The sequence below is a fragment of the Myiozetetes cayanensis genome, unplaced genomic scaffold, assembly GCF_022539395.1.
Source record: "Myiozetetes cayanensis isolate MyiCay16 unplaced genomic scaffold, myiCay2020 scf4, whole genome shotgun sequence".
NCBI classification, from domain to species: Eukaryota; Metazoa; Chordata; class Aves; order Passeriformes; family Tyrannidae; genus Myiozetetes; species Myiozetetes cayanensis.
The window spans coordinates 5,634,781-5,660,243 of record NW_026087631.1 but is presented as its reverse complement, the minus strand read 5'-3'; the positions used below and the strand labels follow the sequence as shown (position 1 = coordinate 5,660,243).

Genomic DNA, 25,463 nt, shown 5'->3' with positions numbered 1-25,463 from the left:
TGTCTCCATCTTGCACAGTTTTTAGGAGGAAAAAGAGGAGAGCAAGCACATTTGTCGTATGTCGGCCACAATTCCTTCTGCATAGTGTAATTTCTGCAACCTCATCCACTACCAATGGGTCCCAGCAACTTGCCACAGAAGGAACATCCATCAGCAATAGCTGAGCATGTATCTTCCACAGCTTTGAATGGCAGCCTCACTGCCATTGCCCCAGTGCCTTTCACTGCTCTTCCTGAGGAAGAGGGGGTGGTTTGCAGGGGTGATGGGTGTGAATTGTCCCAGGGGAGGGGATTTCACACGTGAGTATAGAGAGGTTAATTTGCTACAGTTCTCTGGAAGAGTAGCTGTGGGTCTGGAGTGTGAGAAACATCTGAACTTGCACAATCAAAGAAGGAGATAGCAATAATCCTGACCGTTTCCACGTAGGTTACAGAACAGACCGAAGTCTGTGCAGTGAGGGATTTTGCTCCTGCCCAGGCATGCAAATTCTATCGTGATGAGTTCCTTATCCAGCGCAGGAGGGGCAGGATTTTAGCTTGGAGAGGTGTCTGGTGGTAGAGAGGGAGGCTGGAGGACGGAGGGACACAGTGCTCTTGGCACAGAGCAGTTCTCACATTACACAGCATTAACGAAGGGCTGCCATACAAAATGAGCCAGCAGCTGCGACTTTGTTTTTGTAGGGGTTTTGCATACAATTACAGCCCAAACCGGCAGGCACTGCAGACTGAGCCAGGCTATTACAGCTATGGGACAGCCTTCTCACATGCCCATAAGGAGTAGTCACAAACTCTGCCCTTAGCTGGGCAGCACGAGGGACATCCAGCTGCTTGGGAAGTGGTTTATTGTTGGCCAGGCATCGGGGTTGGCACACTCTGCTTCTGCTGAGGCTCAAACCTGCAGCTTTCTGCCCTGCTGCTCTGAATTCCTCTGACCTCTGGTCCAGAGCAAAGCCAAGCCCTGCCACATCCATTACGCCAAAAGGATGAACAGGAAGAGATGCTGCCATGCCATCCCAGAGAAAACAGACCCTTGTTGCCCATGCTGCACAGGACAGTGCCGCCTCTCAAAACAGCACACTTGTGCTTTTGGAGAGAGCTGATTAGTTCTGCCCCCATTCAGATGACAGTCAGCCCCCGTGGCACTTTAGTGGTACCTTACTAGCTCGGTTAGTGTAGAGGTTGGATGAGTCCTGCCCCAGGCAACTACTGCACAATGAAATACCCTTTTGTGATAATCCAGGCCCTGATGGGATTTCAGAACCCTGCTCTGCTGCCACATGGTCCTGAGCTTGCAAGAGCTCAGTTTCTTAGTGCCTGCACTGCAGGAATGACAAAGCAGGAGTTATGCAGACAAATGCATTTTATGAGAAGCAATTACGGAGCCGAGCATATCTGTGTGAGAGGAACTGAGTAAAACGTTACTAGGAAAGGTCTGGTATAACTGTCATCCCTAAAATTGGCAACACACTGGGAAGGGGGAGTGGGAGGTTGTACGAGAATCCTCATTTACTAGAGAGCTCTCTATCTGTCTCTAGAGATTTATGAACCTTGTAGCTTGTTCACTGTTAATGTCTTATACTCCTGAGAATCCCTTTTTGGTCAGAATAAATGATGGCCTCCCCCGCCATGGCAAGAACAGATAGTTATATAGTTCTCCAAAAGGACCTGACTGCACCATGAAAGATGAAACAGCATGGCATTTCTTCTGAAGCAAAAGTAAAACTAGTTATGCTCTGTGTCTGAGGTCTTTCTTTTAGCGAAAGAAAGAGAGATGAATAATAGATGGTCCCCTGGAAATATTGTTCCAGCAGATCTTAGCTGGAATCAGGCAATGCTAATACACCAGGAGCTTTCAAGATTATTCTATTTAATCTCTGTAACAATATAGTAATTTTAGCCTAGTGAGAAGGCATTGCAACTCTCCCCTTCCCCCTGTAAAGACCTTGAATCTGTAAGTGAAAGGAGGTCTTAGCCATGTCCCAAGGCAATAGATAAAAAGCCCTTAGTTTCCCTGTCATTCTCTAGAAGGGTCAGATAACCACGACATGATATAAAGCATAGCTATCAGGAAACAATATACCACTAAAATGCTTCAGGATGCAAGGGACCTCTTAAAAAAAAAGTACCTTGGAAACAGAAAGTAGATGAGGGTAATTGAGAGACAGTTAATCACAAATATCAGTGACAGCAATAGGACAATAAACCTTGTTTACAACAGATGTTTTTGGTTTTGGGTTGTCAGATCTCTAAGAAAGGGTGAGAAGACAGGGTCATAGCACAAAGGGCCACCCCCCACAACATCCTGAATCCGTGTTTCTCAGTTATCTTCCAGACACTGAGATTTAATACCTGTAAAAGTCCACACCAGCCTCAGAGATCATCCCAACAAAGTAAATGAAAAAAGGTGCTTGGATGTCCCATTGTGTTTGGTAAACGAAAGCTTAGCAGTCAGGCCTAAAATTAAAGCTTCATTAATCAGGCACCAACTCACACATGCACCCTACTGTAGGAGTAGCTATGAAAAAACAGGTATGTTTTCTCCTAGTGATTTTGACTCCTGTGACAGATCAGTCCCCTGCCATACCAGCCAATTCATTTGTGCTGTCCAAAACAGCCTACAGCATATTTCCTTTCCACCCAATCTGAATGCAAAATGGAGCATCACTTTGGCTGCTGACAGTTTGTGAGCCAAACAGGTCTTTATTGTTTGGTGTCTAAGAGGTGTGCAGCATTTTGTTTCATTATTTGTGGACTGCATAATCAGACTCTGAAGAAGGATTAGGACCTCCTCACAGCCTGCAGTCCTGAACAACAACCAACCAAGCCTACAGCCCTATACTGGTACCCTAGCATCAGTCTAAGGGGCAGTTTGTCATTTGCTTTTCAGGCATCTCGAGGTTACTGTGTGAATCCACCACCTTCTCCCCAGAAATGCCTGCTCTGGAAGATGAATTAACAGCAAAGGGCTGCCACAGATGAGATGCTGTGGGCAGCACAAGAGACTCTGTACAGCACTCCTTAGGGGCTGGTCATGGACCAGTGGCACTCTCTCCCTCTTGGGGCACCTTTTCAAACCCTACATTCATTCCAGCTCTATGCAGATCTCCTTTCTGACGGTGCATAGTAGCCCTGTGCCAGCCACAGCATTTCTAAGTGGGAGCCTGCATTGTTCATACAGTAACACTCATAAGCCAACCTGTAAGGGCTCTTGGAAGTAAGACAGACGGAAAAGACACTTTTACATTCATTTGCACATCCATCCCCAGACAGCCAAGCACCACAGCCTCACCTGGGCATACACTGGCTTCGTATGGCTGGTGAGGTCAGTTTCCTCCCTGCTCAGTGGACCACTGGAGAAGAGGATCACAAAGCAAGTACAAAGCAGAACTTGATCTCCTAGATCTGGAGCCGTGCCAAAATCCCTTGACCTCTCCACCACCACTGATGCTGGAGCAGAGGCCTGCTGCCTTTTGGTTATCATGTGTGGTACCAAAAATGTTATGATCCTTCCATTGCAGTGCACAAGGACCACCAGGCCTTTGTCCCTGCAGTAGGCTTCACGTGCTCTGCTCTGCTTCCAGTAATTTTCCCCTTAGTTTCAAACTACATGCTCTCCAGAAGGTTTGTTTCATCTTGAAGTGGGATTTAACGTGTTGTCACGGCGTCCCATCCTAATTGTGATGCAGCAGAGTAATTCGGACCGTGGCTCAAAACATGTTTGAGTCTTCTGTACATAGCACCACAGCAGAGCTGAGCTCAGACATAAAGAGGGTACAGCTCCCTGGGGTATCCCAGCAACTGGTCACGTGCTGAGTTTGGTATAGGAGATATCACATGCAAACCTTCATTTGACCTCCCTCCCCAAATACCAGTCTGGCAGTGACCCAATCCCATGCATTTGTGCTCTGTACCAAGCTGTCTATCTGTAACAAACCCTATATTAACATTGGCGTTTTCCACTCTGAAGCAACAGTATTAATCTACTTTGGAGCTGATTTCATGCAGGACACTGGGAATAAAGCACATCTAATGTAATCAGTCTTGCATTTCTAGCTGAGGCAGTGCTTAGGTTGCTTTTTACTAACAGCAGCATCTATAAGAACCAGTATGTATCCCTGCTGCAGAGAAAAGCAAACTGGCAGGAGAAGAAAGGATTGTTCCTGGCATCATTTCCCCACCTACACAGCAGAAGGCAGAGCTGTTTCAAGCCAAGCAATTATCCTCAATTTATTATAGTAATGACAATAGTGAAGGGCAAAGCTAAAAAATCTTTCTGGATAGGGCTGACAAGGAAGGAGGGGGTTTCTGCCATAGGGATTGCACTTAGGCCTGTGAGTTCCCCATGAGTGTTGAGAGTGCTTATGTCCCTTCTTCTCCTGCCCAAAGGGTCTGCCTTTTTGCCCGCTGGGCTGGAGCTATCCTCGTGCTGCATTCCCATGGGATCCCTGCAATCTCCCTCAGCAGCGCTGTGGGGACTGCCGTCCCTTCTGCCACAGGGGTGGCACTCTGCCACTGCCACAGTGATGGGGCAGCAGACCCTTCACAGCTCCTCTTCCTCCCCACAGCTGTGCTCCTCCATCCGGCAGAGCGTGGGCTCCTTCCCCTCCAACCCAAGCAGGAGAGTGACATGGGGACTGCTGCACACTGGACAGTGGAAAAACAGCCATTGGGGCAGACAGTGCTCAGTCAAATATCATCTGATTTTGCATACTTATGTACAAAAATTGAAACTAGCCAAGATTGGAAAGAAGCACTCGTCTGTATTTAAAAACAAATAAACAAACCAAAACAAAACCAGAAACAAACACAAACAAACAGGCCCTGCAGCTGGTTGATATTTACCCAAAGGGTGAACAACTATTTTATGACACTCCAGGCTCTGCCCTTTGGAAAATGTGATTGCCAGACTTTGGCTACCTTGTCAATTGTCAAAATGAAACATTGTTGTTTGTGTTTTTTCTTTTTTTTTTCCTGAAGGAAACCATTAGCTAACAGTCTATAACATTCGATGACAATGACAGAAAAAGTCTGACTTGAAATGTCAGGATCTGATTTTGTTTACATTTGTTTCATCCATTTTTAGCAATAAATGCCAGTGAAGACATATCATCTTCCTATGTATTTAAACAATACTTCATTTCACTAACTAAAAAAAAAAACAACAAAACAAACAACAAAGCAAAGGGTTTGTTTCAAAGGGAAGGATTCTGGAATGATTTTTGCTTTGATGTGTTTTTAGGCACATATGTCTGTAAGTGTATGTCTATACTTACTACCCTTTATTTGTGAATTTTCTACCCTTTCTTCCTGGAATTTCATTAGTACATGCTACCACTTAAAGGGAGGACAGCTGCCTCTTAGGCTGTGGGACTTCATTCTTGGTGTTGCCAGAGTTTTCCTCTGTGATACACGCTAAATCACAGAGGCATCTGTAAGAGGGGCTGTTGACACTCAGAGACTACGAATTCACCCAAGCAAGGCAAAACATTTGTAAACTGTCACCTACAATGCTATTATTGGCTCATGCTGTGTAAAGTGGGACTGGTGAGTATATTTCCTTAGTTCTCTCCCAGGCTTGTAATGGATAAGAGTGTAGGCTGCTGTCAAAACATGTATTGGGTGGTGTTAAGTGGAAGATCACTCCACTACAGCTCTCCCCATTTCTTGCCATGCAAGCTGGGGCCCTAGGTGGTCCTGCAGCACACTTTGCAATGATACTGCAGTGATATTGCAACGCTCACAGCACCAGGCAACGGCAGGCTATGGCAATGTAGGGTAACAGTGCAAACAAAGTCATTACTACATCTGCAGCAACACCCTTCTCTGCTTGTAGGTCTGGATATTCCTGCACACGCCACCCTGACATGTTCAAAGGAGAAGGTGATGTGCCCCCCGCCCATAGCACAGTTTCCTGTAGTCCAGATTAGGAATATCTCCTCACATCTTGAAACCTGAACAGCCCCTTGAGCCCTTCAGTACTGTTCAGCATGCAGGCCAAAGGGGCTGCCATGCACTGCAGTGACATTTCAATCACAGTGGCCGTTTTCGCGTCAGGCTGAAGCCCATTAGCTGCTAAACTGGCTACTTCCCGGCGCTCAGCTGAAGGAAGCACTTTGTTGGGAGCATAATCAATCTTACCACAAAACTCTGGCTGGTATACTCTCTCAGGTGATTAAACAGTCACATGGGAGAAAAATGACACAATTCAAGGCTTGCTCTTAACCGAGCCAGGACATGAAAAATGAAAACTGTCACTATATTACTTAGACTCCCTTACATCACCACCTCCAAAAAGGAGCCATGAAGTGCAGCCCCTCCGAGATGGATTTATGCATAATTCAAAACATGAGCTGCCTTAAGGAGCACAGCTCAGGGTCCAAGTCTGCTGAGAATTACAAGCAGCACGAGCTTGAAGGCTTCTCAAGCAATGAAAAGGGCAGATCACTAACAATGCGAGAAAATGAAGCACAGGAAAGACTGAGGTTGAGATCACACATGGGAAGTCACAACTTGACAACTTTAAAAGCTCTGTTAACAAGTGAACATCCCCAGAAGCTCTCCTAGTTTTACAAATATCACTAGATTTGTGATCCTTCTGCTCTGTGGTCTTCTGCTTTATGAATATTCACCGTATGGGCTCTCCACAAGAATGTAATATAATGCTTTTAAAATAAACAGAACTTAAAGCAGATTATATGTTAGATTTCAAAGTGTCATCCCAACATTTCTTTTATTTTTACATTCAGGCACGAAGAGGTTGAGCTACAATTGGAAAGGCAGAGAGTGTTTCCAATCCTGAATTCACCACAAGGTAAAACAAAGGCAAGTGTAGCTGAACTGTCCATTAATTTTTCAGGGAAGACTAGAGCCAGTGCGTAGGCAAAGAGTTGTTTCAAGTCATTATTCTAAACATGAAGAAATCTGCATTCACCCAAAGTCACTAGAGGGAGGGATCTGAATTTGCTAAAGCTTTTCTCTTGATGAGATCGGGATATGAATCAATCACCTTAGGGGTAACACATTACTGTGGTACAATTGGTGACATTACTGGTTGGGACACACATTCTTCCCCCTGATGTAAGTTAGTTAACCCCCAAAGGAAAACTTACAGCAGTTTAACTGGTTTATCCATGAAAGAACTGCGGTTGATTTCTAACTTGAATAATCTATTTTCAGCTCACTCTTACATGATGCAGATTTCCTTGACAGATCTGAACACTCCAGATTTTCTCTTATGTGACCTGTCATTACAGAAAAGTCATGATCAAGTTATTTGTCTGATCTTTCTCTACTGACTGACATTTTTAAGTCTTCTTTTGAAGGGGCAGTATTTACATGACTCGAACAACATTTGCAAATAGTTCTTTTTTAAAAACTGTGCCTAAGTTTCTGATAAGTCATCATTTTGGATTAATTATCAGGAAAAAACCCCCTGCCATTATGTAATCATCATCTGTAAAACAGAGTAACATATGAAAATTAAGATACCAATTAAATCTCAGTTAATATCAGACAGTAGTGCTGGTATACCCATTTGTTAAAAATCAATGGGTGTTAGCATCCTGAAAGCATTGATAACAGCCCTGAGCAGACATTACAGATAATCTCCAAAAGCAAAAGCAAACCATAACCACATATTACTCCGCAACTTGGGGAACCTGCTGACACGTTAGGGGCAAGTAAATTTAGAGATCAAATTCTTCTCTGAATGCTGGCATGTTGACCTGTGATGCTCTCTGGATCTCAGTCCTGTTCAGGAAGCATCACGATCTTTTTCTGTCTTCTTTGTCTTTCATCCCCCTCCCCTGCCAGCTCTGCCCAGCTGAGTGGCTTGAGGGAACTGATACTTCCTCTGATTCACAATTAGTCAATCTGCTTCGTGGGCTCGGAGCAGTTATCTGACTACACTTGCAGAACGTGTCTTTTTAATCCTTCCTCCAAAACTGGAGAAGGAAAAACTGCACACATTAAACAATCAATTAGCAACAATTAGGAAAATTACAGGGTTGCTTGAAAAGCTACTTGTTTGAGAGGCCTCCATTAATCTCTGCAGCATGGAAAATTCAAACGCTTGGAGCTAGCAAATAACAGAAAGGTTGCTAGCCATGTTCTTGAACATTCACATGTTCAGATCCCCTTTTGATGGCTTTACTGGCCAGATGCCATTTTATAAACTGAAAGGAGAATTTTAAGGTATCTTTCCCTTAACTGGCTTTGAAGAAAAGACCATGTCCTAATGCATTCATTGACTTTTTCATCCAGAAACACAGCCTTTCTTTGTTCACAGAGATAATGCATATATAGTTGTATGTCCCAAAAATTCTGTAGCTGAAGGAATACTCAAAAATTGTCACTGATAACCTTCGAAATCTAGTAACACTATCACTAAACCAACATCTCCAAAATGTAGGGTGGGCTGACTAACCTCCATGAGGCAACCACTGGAGTGCACTGAGAAGTTTTGAACCAAGCGATTGGGGGGGGGGATTCAATACCAGACAGACACTGTGCAGTGTCTGCTGCACATGCAGAGCAGAGTGTGACTCCAGCCCTTGCGGTGGCTGGAGAAGGAAGGGTATGAAGGGCACTTCCTTGGATCTCTGCGCCAATGAGGAAGGAGCCCATACTCATTATGGATTTATGGCAAGAGGATCTGCCTTACAGAGGATCCATTAGAAATGCATAATAGACAGAGTGGATAATTGCATTCCTAGTCCAGATCCTCAGCAGGGGGAAGAGCTGCTTTGGGACTGCAGGTATCTGTGGCACTGGGGAACAGATTTTTCCTGCTTTCTTCCAGTCAACACAGTATCTTCCCTGCTCTCCTGTACTTGACAGGTATAATCACTTCTTCCCAGTTTCCCAGCCCTTTCCTGGCTACTTAATGATGTTCCTCTCTTGCAAATAAGAGTTGAAGCCTCTCCAAGCCCCTGTCCCAACACAGCAGGAAGCCTTTTGTCTTTCTTCTTATCCTGTGCTCTTTAATTCCTGAAACCATAACAACACACTCACGGGTTTATTCCCTGACCAGCTCAGACAAGATACATACACGATCATTCTTTCATTCCCCTGTAGTTGCCCCTTTCACCCCAATACATTTAATTTCCCTTGCCAAGGCAGTATTACTGTCACGCTGCTAACTGTCCTGCTGAGCACACCCACAGCTCAAGAAAAGCTATCTTGAAAATACAAAAACGTCTTAAAAATCCCAGCTATCTTGAAATTATTAGCCATTGTGACTTTCTTGATACGATCATGCCCCACTATTCTCATGTGGTGTGATGATAAAAGATGCCTAGGCATGGGGAAACCCTATTAGGCTAAGTCCATCCAGCAGACCCACTGCAGGACAGAAATGCCAAGGAATCCATCACATAAGCAAAGTGTCTTTAAACTGGGTATAAACAGGAGCAGTGCACACACCAAAATCCTTCCACCCCACTAATCCATGCACTAGGGCTGTTTCCAGTTTTGGAAGGAAGAACCAGATGTTGGAGGAGTTGAGATAATAAACTGATTGAAGAGCAAAGTGATGCAATGGTCCTTGGGCCAACAATGGGAGAAGTGCCAGTCGGGCACGGAGGGAGGAATATTTGACAATGTGAGCAGAAGTCAAGTGAATAGTGGAATTCTGCACAGTTAAAACCACTGAATTCACCCAAGGAGCTTTGCTGAAGGCATCCTTCAGAGCAGGACAGAACCAGATAGGGAAAGAGGGAGCTGAAACTCTTCTGAAAATGCACACAGCGTTGCTAAGACTGGGCAACATTTGTCTTCTCTTTCCTTGACTGGACCTTAGAATTGTTGTCCTACCTAAGTGAAAAGAAATATGCAACCTTTAAGGTCAAAAATGCAGGTTAGTGAGGGTCCTTCCATGTCTGAATCACAGCTCTTCTACTATGACTGGATATTATTACTAATTTACTGTTTAAAATACTGAACACCACTGGTTCACACATGCTGCAGTAGCCACATGCTACTTCATGCATCCTAAGTACTCCTGAACAGTGACCAAGACACTGAGCAGATTTTTTTTGACCTTTGCAGGAGTTTTGGACTAGTCCATGCATAAGTACTGTATCAAAATTACAGCTCTATTTGTCTGAAAAATAAGAAAGCATGAAGAGGATAAAATAATTCAGAGATTGAAAACAATTCCCTCCATGAGGAGAATTGTAGAGCTCAGCCTGCCTGTCCTGTCAAAAAGGCTTACCCAAAGCTGAGCTATTACGGTGTATATGCACCTCTGTGAGTGGAAAATACATGGCACGAAAGAGCTTTTTAATCTAGGAGAGACAGGCATAAGCGAACAAACGACCGAAATACAAACAACACATATTTTCTAAGTCAAAGTAGGCGGTTTTGTTTAAAAGAGATGCCAGAGTGAGGGAAAAGGAAGGTACTGTCTCGCTCTCAGGCTTCACAGCACAACCAGCACCAGTCTGGAAGAAACCTCAGCCAGGATGCTACTGTGTTGTGTAGGTCACGGGCCAGTGCATTCCAGCGCTCTGCTGGGTCTTACAGTGCTGCAGACCTTGAGAGCCTTTATAGCAAGTGAAAACTCAGGCCATTTCATTCAAGCTGAAACACTAAATTAATTATCCAGATTAATTTAGTGTAGGGAAAAGCCCATGTTTCTCTTCTCAAGGTGCTGTTCCAGTAGCTTTACACTGGCTTCCAGTTACCACCTTGGAAGATTAAAATCATCTTTTACGAGCTCAGAGACTTTTCCTTTTTTTTTTTTTTTTTTTGCATAAGAGAAAGGCTTTGAACGAGCTTGATACTCTTTTTTTTTGTACTTTGATCTGTCTAATCACATGAATTAATTGACTGTTAAAAATTGTAAAATTCAAATATCTTTCAGGAATTCCATACAAATACTGAACTATGTCACGAATCATGCTTAAGATCATAGCTTCCTATACGCCCACCCCTAGTGCTATGTGACTATCAACCCTGTATTGATTTCCTTTCATCTCAAAACTGAGGTGATACTCTTTGCCAAAATAAAAAGCTGTCTGAGTTTTGAGAATGCACTGCCAGCAGGTTCCAGGTTGAAGCAGAGAGGGGAGGGGCTAATGAGAGCATATGTGAAAAAGCTGAATATACTCGTGAGAGAAGATATATACTGAAATAAGGCTTTTCTAACAAAACAATACAGGAGCAAAGGTAATAGATGGATGCTACAATACCACCAACCCTTGTCCAGAGCTGAATGGATCTTGCCTCTGGTTTAGCTTAGAGAAGCCTTGACTCGTGGCCAGCCACATCCCACTGGTTTGTTCCTGCCCATTTTTCCTCAGCTCAAACCTTTTTGTATCAGTGACTAAGACTCTAATGGGGAAGGGGGAGCAGGGGGAGACACCAGATGAGACAGGTCAAGGTGTAAATAAGCAGACTTCACATTGCCCCAGAATAGTGCATTTCTCCTTTGCTGCTTGCTAACTGCCAAACAATGGTCATGCTCAGGTTCTTGAGTTTAATGTGCACCTCCTGCTGAGTCTGGTACTTCACATAATGTTTTAGAGTGAGAGATCAAGATGTGATTCACAGGGCTCACTCTCCGGGAAACTGGGCTCCCTGCAATAAAACTAGTAAAGGTAGCCAGTGTGCCTAATATAAAACAGTCCACAAAGGACAGTGCCTGCTACTCTCTGTGGTCTGCCTGAGGAACAGAAACCTTTACCAGAAGATACTCCAAAACTACCTATCCATCTCCGAAGTTACACACCATGACTCAGTCCTTTCTTGATTTCACGTGGCTTGAACATGACCTGAAGCACAAAGACTCCTGTCTTTGTTTAACTTAATGCCTTGTAAAAAAAAGAGAACTTTGAGCCCAAACAGATCTGAATTCCTCCAAGCAAATGATTCTCTTCCATCATTCAGTAAAAGCCCTTTCTCCTGACTAGGTGAAAGAGGCATTTTCCTTTCAGAATTCTTTTATCACCTACCATGACATCTTTCAGGGCTGTCTGCCCTTTCCTGAGAGACAGAACAGTCTCTGCCCAGGTACTGTCTGCAGCAGATTGGCATCACATGTGCTCTCCCTGAACCAGCTGCCTCATTGCATTGCTATTGATTCCGAGTTGGATTTCTGCAGCAAATCTATTGCATTTCCATTAGCAAGACTGCAAATGATGAAAACGCTCGTTTGTATCGTTCCAGCTCTGCACCACAATTAACCTGCTACTGAGCCTCCAGCAAGCCAAATTCTGCTTTCTCATCTGAAGTAGAGAAAGGCTTCTCTGTAACCAAAAGTTAGGCACAGCAGATCCGAGTACATTTACTTGCAGTGCATTAATAGGAAATAAAACAGTACAATAAGTATAAAAATACAGCAGATACGGAATGAGGATAATTTCAGTCCCCTGCAGTGGAAATCCAAACCCTGAGTTTTGTAACTATATCAATTATTAATCAGTTTTGCTTGGAAACTTATGATACAGTAAAATCTTAGATGTAATTTTTAATAAAGAAATAACGGCCATATACTGCATATACCTATTGTATTTTCTATACTCACACACACATTTTTATATAAATGAGGAAGGAGAACATGCAGAAGCTCCACAAAGCACAAATACATCACATTCCCAGTGAAGGTTATAACGCAAAATGAAGTTTTAAAAAATAAATACAATTGCAGAGTACCGTTTTGTACTGAGAAACTCAGATTGTTATTAAGAAAAAAATACTTCGGGAAATACTGCTTTTTTTTTTTTTTCCCCCACTATGCTCTGTGCATGATGCATGGTGCATGAAAGGAAAACCCCACCCATGGCGTAAATTCGAAAGCCATAAATTCGGGGTGCTTGTCCAAGAGAAAGAAACACAGGACTGATCGGTACATTCTGCTGCATGTTAAAAAGAGGAACTGTTTCCATGCAATCAACGGATGCTAAAAAGGGGGGATGGTAGAGGCACAAAAAGTAATAAACCAAAAAAATTTGGCTGAACAAATTGTGATTGCTGAGGACATTTTAAAGACAGTGTGAACCAACTGGACTGGGGAGAGGAAGTGTCACTTTAGAAGGTTTAATGGACCTGAACTGCCTAAAATTTGCTGCATCTTCTGCATCTCACCTCATCAGTCCCCATGAGTGTTCCTGTCACAAGTATATACATCTGTGAGCCACCATGACCTTTGGAACAGCGCAGAAATACAGACTGGCTGGCTCAGTACAGTGGCACTTGCTTTATTGCTGCTTGTTAATGGAGGTCCACGTGTGTCTCCTGGGCCTACTGAGCTCAGCATCTCTTTACTACGCTCCTGAGTTCGGCTCAGAACTTGTCTGGTATCTTAACTGGTGATTAATTGTAACTTTCCTTTGACAAGATGTTGTTAATCCACAGAACACATCAAAGAAAAGTCACTGGCTTTCAAAACGAGTCCCCTACTGTGTAGTAGAATATTTAACTTAGAAATTGAATTGCAAGGGTAGTCTCCCTGTAGACTCATTGGAGAAACAGGGTTACTCCTCCTGGAGAGACCTGGGGAGGTCTCTCCCTTTATGCTGAATATGAAAGTGGAGGCTAACCAGCTTCCTAATGTAGGTGCTAATCAACACCAATAATGTATCAGAAATGGAGCAGCACCTGCTTTAAGGTGCTCTCCCCCTGCATCTTCAAGCTTTGGGGCAAAAAAACCCAGTCTCTCCCATGGCACTGCCCTGCATATAACAGTGAGCACAGAAAAGGCTGGTATATAACCTGTGCTGTATCATCTTCTCTCCCCTCCTGTAAATACAGTCCCCTGGTTGGCTCTCTGAGGCATCCCTGACCTTGACACATCCAGGGATTGCCAGGCATGGACTCAACCCCAAGGTGTTGTGATAGGGATTTGAACTAGAGAGCATGGGTCAGAATTAGACTGTTTCAAGAAAAAGGAGTGTGAAGCTGCTATGAGCAAATCTTCTTTGTCCATAAACTGAAGCCTTCAGTTATAGGGGCTGCAGCACCTACAACTGGAGGGAGAGGCTCCCTCTAGCCTGCCATCAAGCTACAATACGGACCTTCCCGAATCACTGTGTATAGGAGAAAGGACATCAAATGCAGAGCTGAGAAAGAACAAGGGGAAGTGAAAGAGGCAGAGCAAAATTGCAAGGAATATTTACAGTACAATACCTAAGCAAGGTACAGGTAAGCTTTCATTCAATTTTCCCCATTTTTGGCTCTTTAAAGATATAAGAAATTCAGTCATTTTGCCTGGATGACTTTGGAGGGGAGCTGAGACCGTTTCCTAGGTGTTTACCTAGGTAAACCACTACCAGACCTCAGAGGCAACCTTTTAACACCTTTTTCCACTGAGGATGAGAAAGCAGTATCAGTTGCTCCTGCTGACCCAGCACATCTGAAGTGGCAGCAGAAATCCGAAACATGAGAAGGGAGCTGTCCCAGTCAGGGGGACTCGACAGCAATGCCGAGCCCTTTCTCCACTTTGCCATGTTTTCCAGGCGATGGCCAGCATGAGTGGGACAGGAAGGGGCCCTGCCTGCCTCCCAGGGGACGTGCACAGGTCTGGTGCTGCACTGATGCACCCGCCTCTGCACAGGGCACAGAGGTAGGGAGATGGAGACATGCTTATTGGTCACCTGCTGGCCACCAGCACGGCACAGTGTGCAGCTGGCCCATCAGCACGTGGCACCTGAGGTGTGCAGGAAAGCCAGATGTGAAAAGGATGCTGGGGGAGCGTGGATGTGCCACCAGCGACAAGCAGCCTCTGGACACTGCTCTCTGATGGGCCTTTTGCTCTGCCCACAGGGAAACCTACTCCAGCAACGTCATGCTGTGGCATCTGCCTCCTGCTCTGCCTCTTCTGTGCCCTCTGCCACTTCAACAAGTCACAAGAGTTGTAGTCCCAAAGCCAAGGGCTGCTTGGGTAGCTCTGCTTTGTGACAGAGCCAAAGCACAGGACCACTTCTGGCACTTTGGCAGAGCTGTCACCGCTGAAAGGCAAGCCCTACCCAGGCCTTGCTGATTGTTTTTGGAGGAAATCTGCTTAAATGGAAAGAGAAAGCAGTGGGAAGACCTTTAAAGGGGGGAGTGGTTGGTTTGCAGGTGTATAAAAGCAGTTACTACAGAGCTGAGTCTGTTATCACCCTGGGTAAAGGGTGGAATTGCATTTAAATGTGATAGTGTAGGAAGAAGTGAAATGTAGTTCCTAAATCGAGTTAGCACTATTATAATCTGCATGTCTTCTCACAGGAAGCGAGATTGTAGGTTCGTGTGTATAGTATTATTTTCTGCTTATAGTAAAATCTTCTCTGGAGTAACTAAGCTAAGATTGACAAGCTTCCTAAGTATGGGAATGCTTTAAAACAATTCAGTTTCCCTTTCTGATTCAGAAAACAAGAAATTATATTAATATACAAAATGTAAACCCAATGGAAAGGAATATCTCTGTAGCGATAAAGGGCAAAGTATAATAACAGGAGTGAGACCAGTCTGAATCTAGTACACCAGACACAATTACAAGGATTGTCTCTCTTTGGCTTTCTCTTCCAGGCTCCAAGAAAGAAGAATCAATTAGCTCTCTGCAGACTATGACCTTGAAGGATATAGCTTTAAGCAGAATATGCTGAGTAAGACAGAAAAGAGAGGAGAAAAGGATTTGGAAAGTCATGGAAGGGCTAGGTTCAGAAACAGTACATCAACCACAGAATATGAAATGTGTCAGTTCTTTTTTGTTTCTGCACTGGAAAAAAAAATCAGCACATAAGGGACCTTCTGGGAACAAGTTACCTCACCCTGACTGAAAAGAAGGGCACTGAGAAGCAAAAGAAGGGACAATCCAATTTGCAGATGCTACTTTTCAAGCCATGTCACTGAGAATTTTATAGCTGTCAAAGGCATTAAAAAAAAAAGTTAGCACTGATGCAATCTGTCAACCTCTCCAACAAATCTTGCTCTACATAAAACACAATGATGTGTTTGAAATGCAGCTGTTTCAAAAACCCCAAGACAGTGCTTTTAGAGCTGTCCAAAAAGTTCTTTTTATGCCTCTTGGAATTCTTTAGCAGATCTTCTGCAGTGTATTTTTCCAGCTATGTTTTCTTATTTGTCTTTGCAGAGAATTACAGCTGTTTGCCATAGTCAGAACTATGTGCCACAGTTAGAATAAATTCTATCTATACAACCTTCTCCCTCAGAGCAACCCAAACGTGACCTGCTGCCAGTTCTCCCTCTCCTTTCAGTCTGTAGCTATCGGAAAACAATGATGCCTTAATACACGTTTATCTTTAGAAAATTATAGCAACAGTAAAAAAAAAACAACAATCAACCCCCCAAAATCAAACAAATCCCCCTGCCCTCCCCCTCCCACAGCTACACACACAAAAAAAATCCCAAACCAAAACCTAAAAACCCCTTCAACCCAATCACCTAGCTTCTGGACAACCTTTTATTTCCCAGATGTGAGCAGATCTGAATGCAGATAATGGCATTTTGTCAGTGACTGCTCCAAAGAATCTCTTACACCCCACCTCGTCCTTCCTTTACTTTAGAGACGAAGTTAGCATGTTATTGATAAAGGTTTGCTTCATATGTGAAAATTCAAGAGGAATTCTCGAGGCAATATTGACTGGGGAGCGGTCTCATGTCACTTTATGGAGTAAAAGTGCTGTCATATATTTAATGTCACAATATTTGGGTTACAAAAAAGATTTTATGCATCAGCAATATTAAAAAAAAGCACAAACCAAAACATTTAGAATAGTACTATATAGTTGCAAAGGTAGCTAATTCAAGTAGTATCATAGACAAAGCCCCCTGTCATTTAACAGTACAGCAGTAGTTCCCTATTAGAACTGTTTCCATCAGAGAAGTCATTTTTAACCCAAAGGATGGTTACCACCATTGTCTAAGCAAAAGGAAGTAGGGTTTTTACAGGAATACTTAGGACTTTCCTTCAGTGATTCTGAAACTGCTGTTCAAGACTGACTCCCAGCTGGAAGGACCTTCTCTGAAATCACTGCAGTTATGCTGGCAAGGGGTTGGCCCAAAATGTTAGATCTAATCCAAATGCCACGTATCTATACTAGGTCCAGTGCTAGCAGGGCTAAACTTAGCAGTGAACTTCTGGTGACTTCAAGGCTGCAGGGTGAGGTCCAGTATGTACCATCTACGAGGTAGCCAAACTGCAGCATTACAGGGAAGACACGTAGGGAGAATAAAAGACATGGGGTCCTGCAAGGAAATTTGTGAGGAACGCAGTTTTGCACTCTGATTACTGCAGCTTTCCAAAGGAAACCTCAGCCCTGTGGTCTCAGCAAAACGGTTGCTCTGCCTTCTCTTTTACTGGAGTTGCACAATTTTACACAACTCAGGAACTGCTGGCTTGATCTGCTCCGGATTTGGTGGGTTAAAGTTATGAATGTCAAAGAAATGACACTTCAGCAATGCAGCATTTTGATGCTTTATAGCTGCTACTGAGGAAAAAAAAAAAAAAATACAGGTACCCTGGATGTTTTGTGCTTCTAGGATGAGCAAAGTCTAATTCAGAAATTGATTCCTCCTGCATTGGCAAGAAGGCTTTTCTGAAATGCCCCACAAAGGGCAAAAAGGCAGTATGTGAGAAACAGTTTCAAAAAGAATCAGCTCCCAGAGATGGGAAAAGACATAGAGAAATGTGTGCTTTGCTCTTAAGAGAAAGATCATAAGCTAGATGCTAAATTAATAATTTCTGGTTTCTAACTGCTTCAAATATGCTGTCACTTTTTCTCACTGGTCTGAGCATTTCAGGAGAATGATAGGGATGTTTGCCAGCAACAGATTTCAGGAAGGATGTACCAGAAGTGCTCTGCAGGCAAGGCAAAGAAAATGAACATACATGGAAGATCCAGCACAGGACGCAAATCAAATTTCTAAGACCATGTGGAATAGCTATCAGATAAACAGTAAATCATATATTTCCCATATATTTCCCTACAAGTGGATGCAGAGAAAAGGGTGGTATTAACCCTTTACAGTGATCCCAGATGAAGCCCTCTTTACCCTGCACAGTTCAGAACTAAGTGCAGAGGACTCTAGATGCTCTCCTCAGAAGGTATACCTGTCTTAGCACACTTAAGCTTTCCACGCCAATCACATGCCCTCTTTGTGGATGGTTGCAGAACAGTTAAGTGGCTTTTCTTTTTTTTCCCCTTTTTTTTTGGTGGAAGGGGCGGGGGGGGAAACCCAAAGAAACACACAGCTTTTACTTACAAAGTTTTGGAGTGGTTTGGAGATTGGTTTCTTGTGCCTGAGACGCTGTGGTAGGCTCCAGGGCGGGTGGTGACAGCGAAGGTGCAGCAGAGGACAACAACCCAACATCTAGGACGCGGTTATACAGAGAAGGCTGGAGGAACGGTTTGGAGGGCACAAGTGAGCTGTCACTTTGCACTGTCACTTCAGCCTTGCTCTTGGGGCTAGGTACGAGGAATGGCGAGGCATAAACCTCCGAAGGCACCCAGGCAGACAGAGCTGTAGGATCCACAGCGCTCTTTGGGTCTTGTCCTATCCTCCCGGGGTCAAGGTGGGTAGGAGAGTCGTACTCAAAAATCTTGTCCACAAAGACCCACTTGAGGCCAGCAATGCAGAGGCAAAGGCTAAGCAGGCAAGCCAGGATAGGGGCGATGCAGATCTTTTCAGAGTTGAGGCAGCCCTTCAGTCGCTCTGCCTCCAGGCACGCACAGCAGGTTGCGGCAAGGCCTGCTATCCCCTGGACCCTCCTGTCCTCTCTTTGGGTCCCCGGCATGTTCTCCTCATCTGGGAGCCCGTTGAGGGATGCATCAGGGCTCAGCTGAGCTGAGGGGCTGGGGAAAGTGTCGGCAGCTACTTCAGACATGTTTAAACATCAGCTCTCAAACAGCTCACCTCCAAAAGGCCTTAACTCTATCACAGTCCATTACTGTGAGACACAGACAAAAAGAGATGGTAGTAATAGTCACAGTGCTCTGCAAAAATCAGAGTGGGAGTCAATAAAAGGTCCAAGCTCAGCAACGTCATCCAAACTGGGAGAGGAGTAACGCACAGGAAAAATCAGATGCCCCCCAGTCCCCCTGCCCCCAAGCCCTCTGTCACTCTCTCTGCTTCTCCGAAGCGAGAACAGCTTTGCAATTACTGAGCTCCTGTTTGCTAGCCACTTTTATAATTCCTTAAATGCCTCTCAAGCAATTTCAGTTCTTCTGAAGGAGGGAAGAAACATTCCCCCAAAAGCAAGCACAACAAAACAAAACAGCGGGAAGGAGGGTGATGAGATAAAGAAAAAACAAAACACTGAACAAACTGACCGGATTAAGTGAACCAGTAGCCCAGAGCGAAAGGTAAGACTCTCACCTTGAGCATCTGAGGCTGGTATCTGCTTAGACGAGGAAAACAATTGTCATGCGGTAGAAGGAGCAAAAGCAAAATCTGTAACAACAGCGGCAGCGGCAGAAGTGACAGTAGCAGCAGCATCCTGTCGTGTTACAGCGGCGGCTGAAAGAGGCTGAATCATTACAGAGCAGCAGGTGCTCGCTGTCTGAGCATCACTGCAAACAATATCATTACACAGAGGTTTGAAAGGAAGAGCGATGCCAAGACGGTGGTAACTCCCTTTCTCTCCCCTCCCTCTTTGTCCTTCTTAAGCGCTCATTCACTTTCCTCCGTTCCCCCCACCCCCCGCCCCGCTCCCCAGCCCCCTCGCAGCCTGTTTCCCTGCTGTACAGACTCGCTCCTTCCTCCCCTACCCCACCCCCCGCCCTCTGCAGGGCTGCTCTGAGGGAAATCAGTACACCCAGCAACGCAGGATTGTCAGTGACTTCCTATTTTATCCAATTAGGAGGAATAAAGGCCATCAAATCAAAGGGAGGGAGCGGGCAGGAGTTGCGCACCCACCCGCTCCCTCTCTCCTGGCAAAGCGTGGCCGGAGGCGGCGGCCATCGGTGGCAAAGTCCTCCGGCAAGGACCGGGTGTCGGTCGGAGCTCTTTGGGTTGGACTGGGCTCGCTCAGCCTGATATTCGATCTCTCCCAGGGGGAAGACCTCTTTCCATAAGCAATTTCTCCCTGCCTGACACCTAGAGACCGCTTTTCTTTGCAAGCTCCTGAATAAGTTTTGTTCCCTAGGAATAGAACTGGGATGCATCTTAGGTCAAGCAGAGGAAATAAAAAAGCCCAAACCATTCCTGCCTCTAACAAATTTGCATTTTAAGTTACTACAAAGATGTCTGCATATTTTTTTAATTCCATTTTTCCATCTTCCTTTTCCAAACCCCTCCTCCAAAACCAAAAAACAAAGACTTCACACTAAAATCGGATCTCGATTGTACTTTTCAAGAGCTCACATGTTGCTAGCATATATCCTCACTCTACCTCAAACTAAAAGAAAAAAAAAAAAGGAAAAAATTATTCATTATTATTTAATAAAGGCTTACACTTAGTTATTAAATTTGGCTGTCATTTCTCACCTCTACCAATACCTAGCACTACCATTTCCACCAGTGCAGTGTAATACACTGGTAAATTAACGGTCTTGTTAACATAATGAAAGTAAGATTAGAATCAGATCTGTTCCCTCTTTTGTCTCCCACAGAAAATAAACCTGTGTAACAATACAGACATATGAATGAAAGGCAAGGGGATTATAACACAATTTCCAGTTCCTTGGACTTAATGAAAACATTTGCATTGAAGATTTGCTGGTGAGAACCCTTCTTTCTCCTTGGTATAAATGGCAGCAGGATGCACAAGGAAACAAAGAATCAAGTGCTACAAATTGCCCTGAACTCATTTTTGCTGGTATCATAGTCAGGCATCTGAAAGGTAAATTCCTTTGTAGTTGCGTATTTTTGGTAGTGTTAAAAGAAGCATCTGGCTCTACCCATGTTCTCTCTCTGCCTCCAACTCTCCTACCACCCCAGCCCCCCCTTCCATGGGAACATTAGTAACATTCACATGAAAAAGGTTTATCAAAAATCTCAGTGAATCCCACTGTGTTTTCACAGACTGCCATGTCAAGGACTAATTGATGGATGTCTGATCACAGAGCTTCCTGTGAGGCTGTGGTAGCCAACTGAAGTAATCATGATGCTGCTACAATCAAGTGCCTGGAGCATTTACCTTAAAGCACAGCCAGTGATAACACTCTCTGGAAGAATGTAAAAAGATAAATCATCATACAATCTAGCCTACATTACCGCTAAAGTGTCTGGTCCTTAGGTTAATGATGTGATCAGTAACCTCAGAGAGAATGAACAGCTTGCATGCATATTTACATACATGGCTTCTCTTACTATAAAGCACATGTTCTCCTTAGCTGGTAATGCCTTGCAGGAGTGCAGCCTCTCTGAGTATTTCAAAGCCTATTTCAAACAGCAGTAGCAACACAGCCACTGTAGAAAGTGTAACATCACAGCAGCATTGCTGTGACAGCTGTGGTGGTCCATGGGTACAAGTAATCAAGGTTTCTAGAGAAAGGATGTACCTTTTATTAAATTAGCTGATAAATCTGGGAAACCCAGACACAATTCTGCATACACAAGCTCCTCCTCAGGTGTGAAGCTACAGCATCACTCTTCAAAGAGGAGTGCAAGTTGAGAACCAGCTGGAAATATCCTCTTCATTGCACAGATGAGATACTACAGTATCTGAGGGCTTGGCAGAAATGGTTTCAAATGTCTCCTTCTTTATCCATGCCTGATTTTTCAACCTCCCTATTTCCAGTAAGTTTTCCCTGCTGACACTTCTCTGAGCTTGTCTTTAATTCACTGCCCCGTCCACATCTTTCCTGCACTGGTCCTCCTGGAAAACTGCCTGTGTTCATCCTTCAGTAATCTTTGCTACCCTCCATCCTATTCACATTTTACTGCTCTCTTTTAAACTATGTTTCTGCTTTGCTCACATCTTGCTGATTGAATAGAAACTCATGTGTAAGCCTTGCACCTTCTTCACAAGGGCTGCCACGAAGTTAAACCGAATACACACAGTGCTGTGGAGCTGGACAGAGAGGGACGGCGTGCTGCCTGCACGGGCACACATCCAGGGGCTCCTCTGCATCGCCCCCCTTCCCATCCTGCTGCCGGAGGAGCTGTCAGCTCGCACGGACCGGCAAAGGGCTCTGCCAAAGGGCTCCTGCCCCATCCCGCCAGGCTAAACTGAGCCTGGACAGCATCTCTCCCTGCCTTTTTCACGCCCTCCTCCACCGGCGGGGCCCAGGCTGCCCGCAGCAGCTCCTGCCGGCAGGCAGGCAGGCAGGCACACCCGCACACCCCCCGTCGGCTCCGTGGCCGCAGCGTGTCCGTGGTGCCTGGCTCCCGGCCAGGCTGCAGTGCCCTCCTCCGCTGCGGGTCCCTTCCCCCGCCGCGCCTCCAGACCTGGCGCGCAGGCTGCCCGCCTCAGCATCACGCAGCCAGCTCTGACCAGACCTCCTCCTCCTCCCCTCGCATCCCTTCCCAGGGAAGCCTGCAGAGCTGATTCAGCCCCCCGGGGGCTGCGGGGGCTTGCGGCGAGGAGAGCGGGGCGGCGCCCGGCACCCTGCCCCCGCCCTCGGCGGTGCCCGGCAGCTCCCGCTATTCCGCGGCCAGGGAGGGAGGCAGGCGGTGCTGAATCATCCGCCAGGCAGCATCCCGGGCCCCGCGCCACAGGTGGCCAAAGCCAGAGGGCCAGGAGGACACATCCTACCCGCCGTGCTGCGATCCGATGCCGCATGGGTCGGCTACTCTCGGGGATCTTTGGGCCAAAATACAACCCCGCGCTCTTTTCACCACGTCGGGGAGGGTAAGGGAGCACACCACCTTCCGTGGCAGATCTAGAGCCTGCAGTAAAGGCTGGCTGATGATGGTCTCTCATTTTCGGGCCTGAAGGTACAGTTTGCTGAGTTTGAGGGTCCTTTCTGCTCCTCTTACCCCCAGAGCAATGCAGAAACACTTCATCCCACAGCTTCACTTTTGAGCTTTTTACGTTTCTGTAGTGACGTGCTAGCACTGGCATGCTGTGCTTAAACATGGGTTCTGGCCCAGGCTGGAGGAGATGAGTGCCTGGAAAAAGTCAGCAATTGGTTCACTGAAAGGGAGACCCAGGAAGAAAACAGGAGGAGGAAGCATGACCTTGGAGGTAACAAAGTTTTACAAGGGTAGCCCATTGGTGGTAAATACAGAAGGATAAGGAAGGAAATAACTTGCCTGTTCATAATTAGGTTAGCTCCTTGAGCAAAGATTTATTTCTGATTACCATGTGGCTTGGGCCTCTTTGGCTGAGAGGAAAAAGCAGTTTGAGTCTACACTAATGAAGCTAATCTATGACTGAGATTTGGACTCCTGCCATATGTAAATGACAGGTTGAAAATCAGAGCCTTAGAAAAGTGTAATTTTATTTTGTGGAGTGTTTTTGTAAAGAATCAAATGATTTTTTGCAAAGTTTCACTCCCAAAAGACTCAAGGAGATACAAAGAGCCAAAGACAGCATTAACCTCCAGCCTGTGATGAGAAGGAACATGTTCTATCTGTTTGCCAGTTTTACTGGTGCTAAAAGGAAGCTGACTTCATAATACCAAGCTGCAGAGGATCATTCTCTGGTCACCACGAAGATGTGAACAGACCATGACTGACATCATCCTGAAAACTAGAGCAGCAAAGACCATTTAACTCATCTGACCCTTCAGTCACACCATAATCAGACCCAAACCTGCTCAAAGTTTTGGAAAGTAGGCTTGGTGAATCATTCTCGTGGAAGACATTGGATTTCAAATATCTAAAATTCCCTTAGAATTATCTACTTTCTTCCAACTACTGGGACATTAGGAAATTAAAATGTGTCTTTACAGGCTCACATGGCTGGATCACAGCTTAAGAAAGGATGAACAGAGAACCACATATCAGCGCAGGACAAGTGATCCCTGCACCCACCCAGACCACTGCTTTCCTTTAAGAACACGCCAGTTCTTCAGAAAAGAGCAAGCAGCAGCATGCAGCATCAACTGCTCCATCATGTGTTTGATTGCACCCCCTTTTCTATCATACACTGAGAAATTAAAAGCATTGTAACCAAGAATCTAATAAGAAAAAAGTGCATGCTCATTAACAAGAGATTGATGAGCAAGATAAAAGGATCTCTTTTTATTGATTGCACTTTCTTCAAATTAAATAAGTGCACCATTTAACGATGGAGGAGTGACCCAAAGCAAGCGATCAGGCCCAATGAGCAACATCACTGCCAGCAGTCATGGTGTGGGAAGAGTGGGCTGTAACACATGGTACAAAATTATTCATTTATTCATTCTTTCACTGTTTCACCAACCTCCATAATCCATCTCCCTTGGACTGATGCCAGCACTCCTTGAGTCCTTCTAAAAGCCCTTACTAGGAACCTCATCTCTCAGCTGAAATGGCACACAAAGAAAACTTCATTTTGCTTCTATGCTGGTCCTGTCACTGGAACTCTAAATGTTAAAATGGGACAGGCTGTCACCCGCACACACACATCCCGTTTTTCACCTGATGGAAAGCAAACAGGATATATGTGATAGTGCTGTTTGTGTGCTTCTCCCCACCACCTTTTCCCCTTTATTCTTTTAAACCCTCTGACCATTTGCAGCCATGTGTGACTGATGAGATGAAAACCAAGTCTATGAGAACATGCAAGAAAAGATGAGCAGTAAAAATATGGACCTTTAAGCGCATATTCAGCCATAGAGGTGAGGGTAAATATGTCAGTGCCAACAGAATCATTAGTATCCTTGATTCATTTGGTGTAAAGGGCTACCCTCAGACAGCACAGGAGATGGGGACATGAAGAAGCTGTATTCTAACACTCTCTGTACCCTCAAGCCAAATCAACTATATTGGAATGCTGGTGTGCCAGAAACACCTCCTCACACTGGATGTGTCTGAAACTCAGTATACAAACTGCAGTGCTTGTGAAAACAGTTGGGAGAGCTCACATTGCCTCCGTGGCAGTATTTTCTGCATTGGCATCACATTTGCACATTTACACCAAGCCTTTACACCAGGAACACCTGTAAGACCAACAGCTGTGGCTTGCAGAAACAATGATTTGAAAAAAACCACCCAAAACCAACAAAACTGCAGTGGCCGTTTTAAGAGATGCATACTTCAAGTAGCTACAGCCAGTACTGAAACTGAAAACTGCCGTAAAATGGGCTGTTATTTTAGGGGAAGCAAAAGGTATTCTGAGTCTTTTCATCTTCAAGTGAAATGTGAGACACCGACTTTCTTTCATCCTATTCAAAAGCAGAGCTAGTGGCACTACAGGAGACACGGAAATAGGACATCAAACCGCGAATTTCAGGGTTTTTCATCAATGGCACTGACTCATTCCCCCAGCCTCTGCTCAGTCACAAAACTGGGATGGGCCCTGCTGTTCTTCAGGCTAATGGTAATTAGCTCTGCCATGTGGTAAAGGAGCATTTAAGAGATGCAAAGACATGTAATGTGCTCAGCTAGGCTCTTCTGCCTGAGGGCAGAAACAGATGGACAAAGTCCATGTGC

The 25,463-nt window shown here is 44.9% G+C and overlaps 1 protein-coding gene across 6 annotated transcripts in view; it reads right to left on the bottom strand.

Annotated features, from left to right (window-relative positions):
- The window catches only part of NRG1 (neuregulin 1), a 298,874-nt gene that overhangs the window by 84,975 nt on the left and 188,436 nt on the right, over positions 1–25,463 (bottom strand). For 4 of the 6 annotated variants that reach the window (XM_050329944.1, XM_050329945.1, XM_050329947.1 and 1 more), the window contains one exon: positions 18,204–19,510. The exons of 1 other annotated variant lie outside the window; for it this stretch is intronic. In XM_050329944.1, the coding sequence (XP_050185901.1) occupies positions 18,204–18,825 (622 nt within the window). In that variant the 5' untranslated portion in view covers positions 18,826–19,510. Of the gene's footprint in view, positions 1–18,203; positions 19,511–25,463 lie in introns of those variants that run through there. One more of the 6 variants, XM_050329943.1, reaches the window with a different exon arrangement.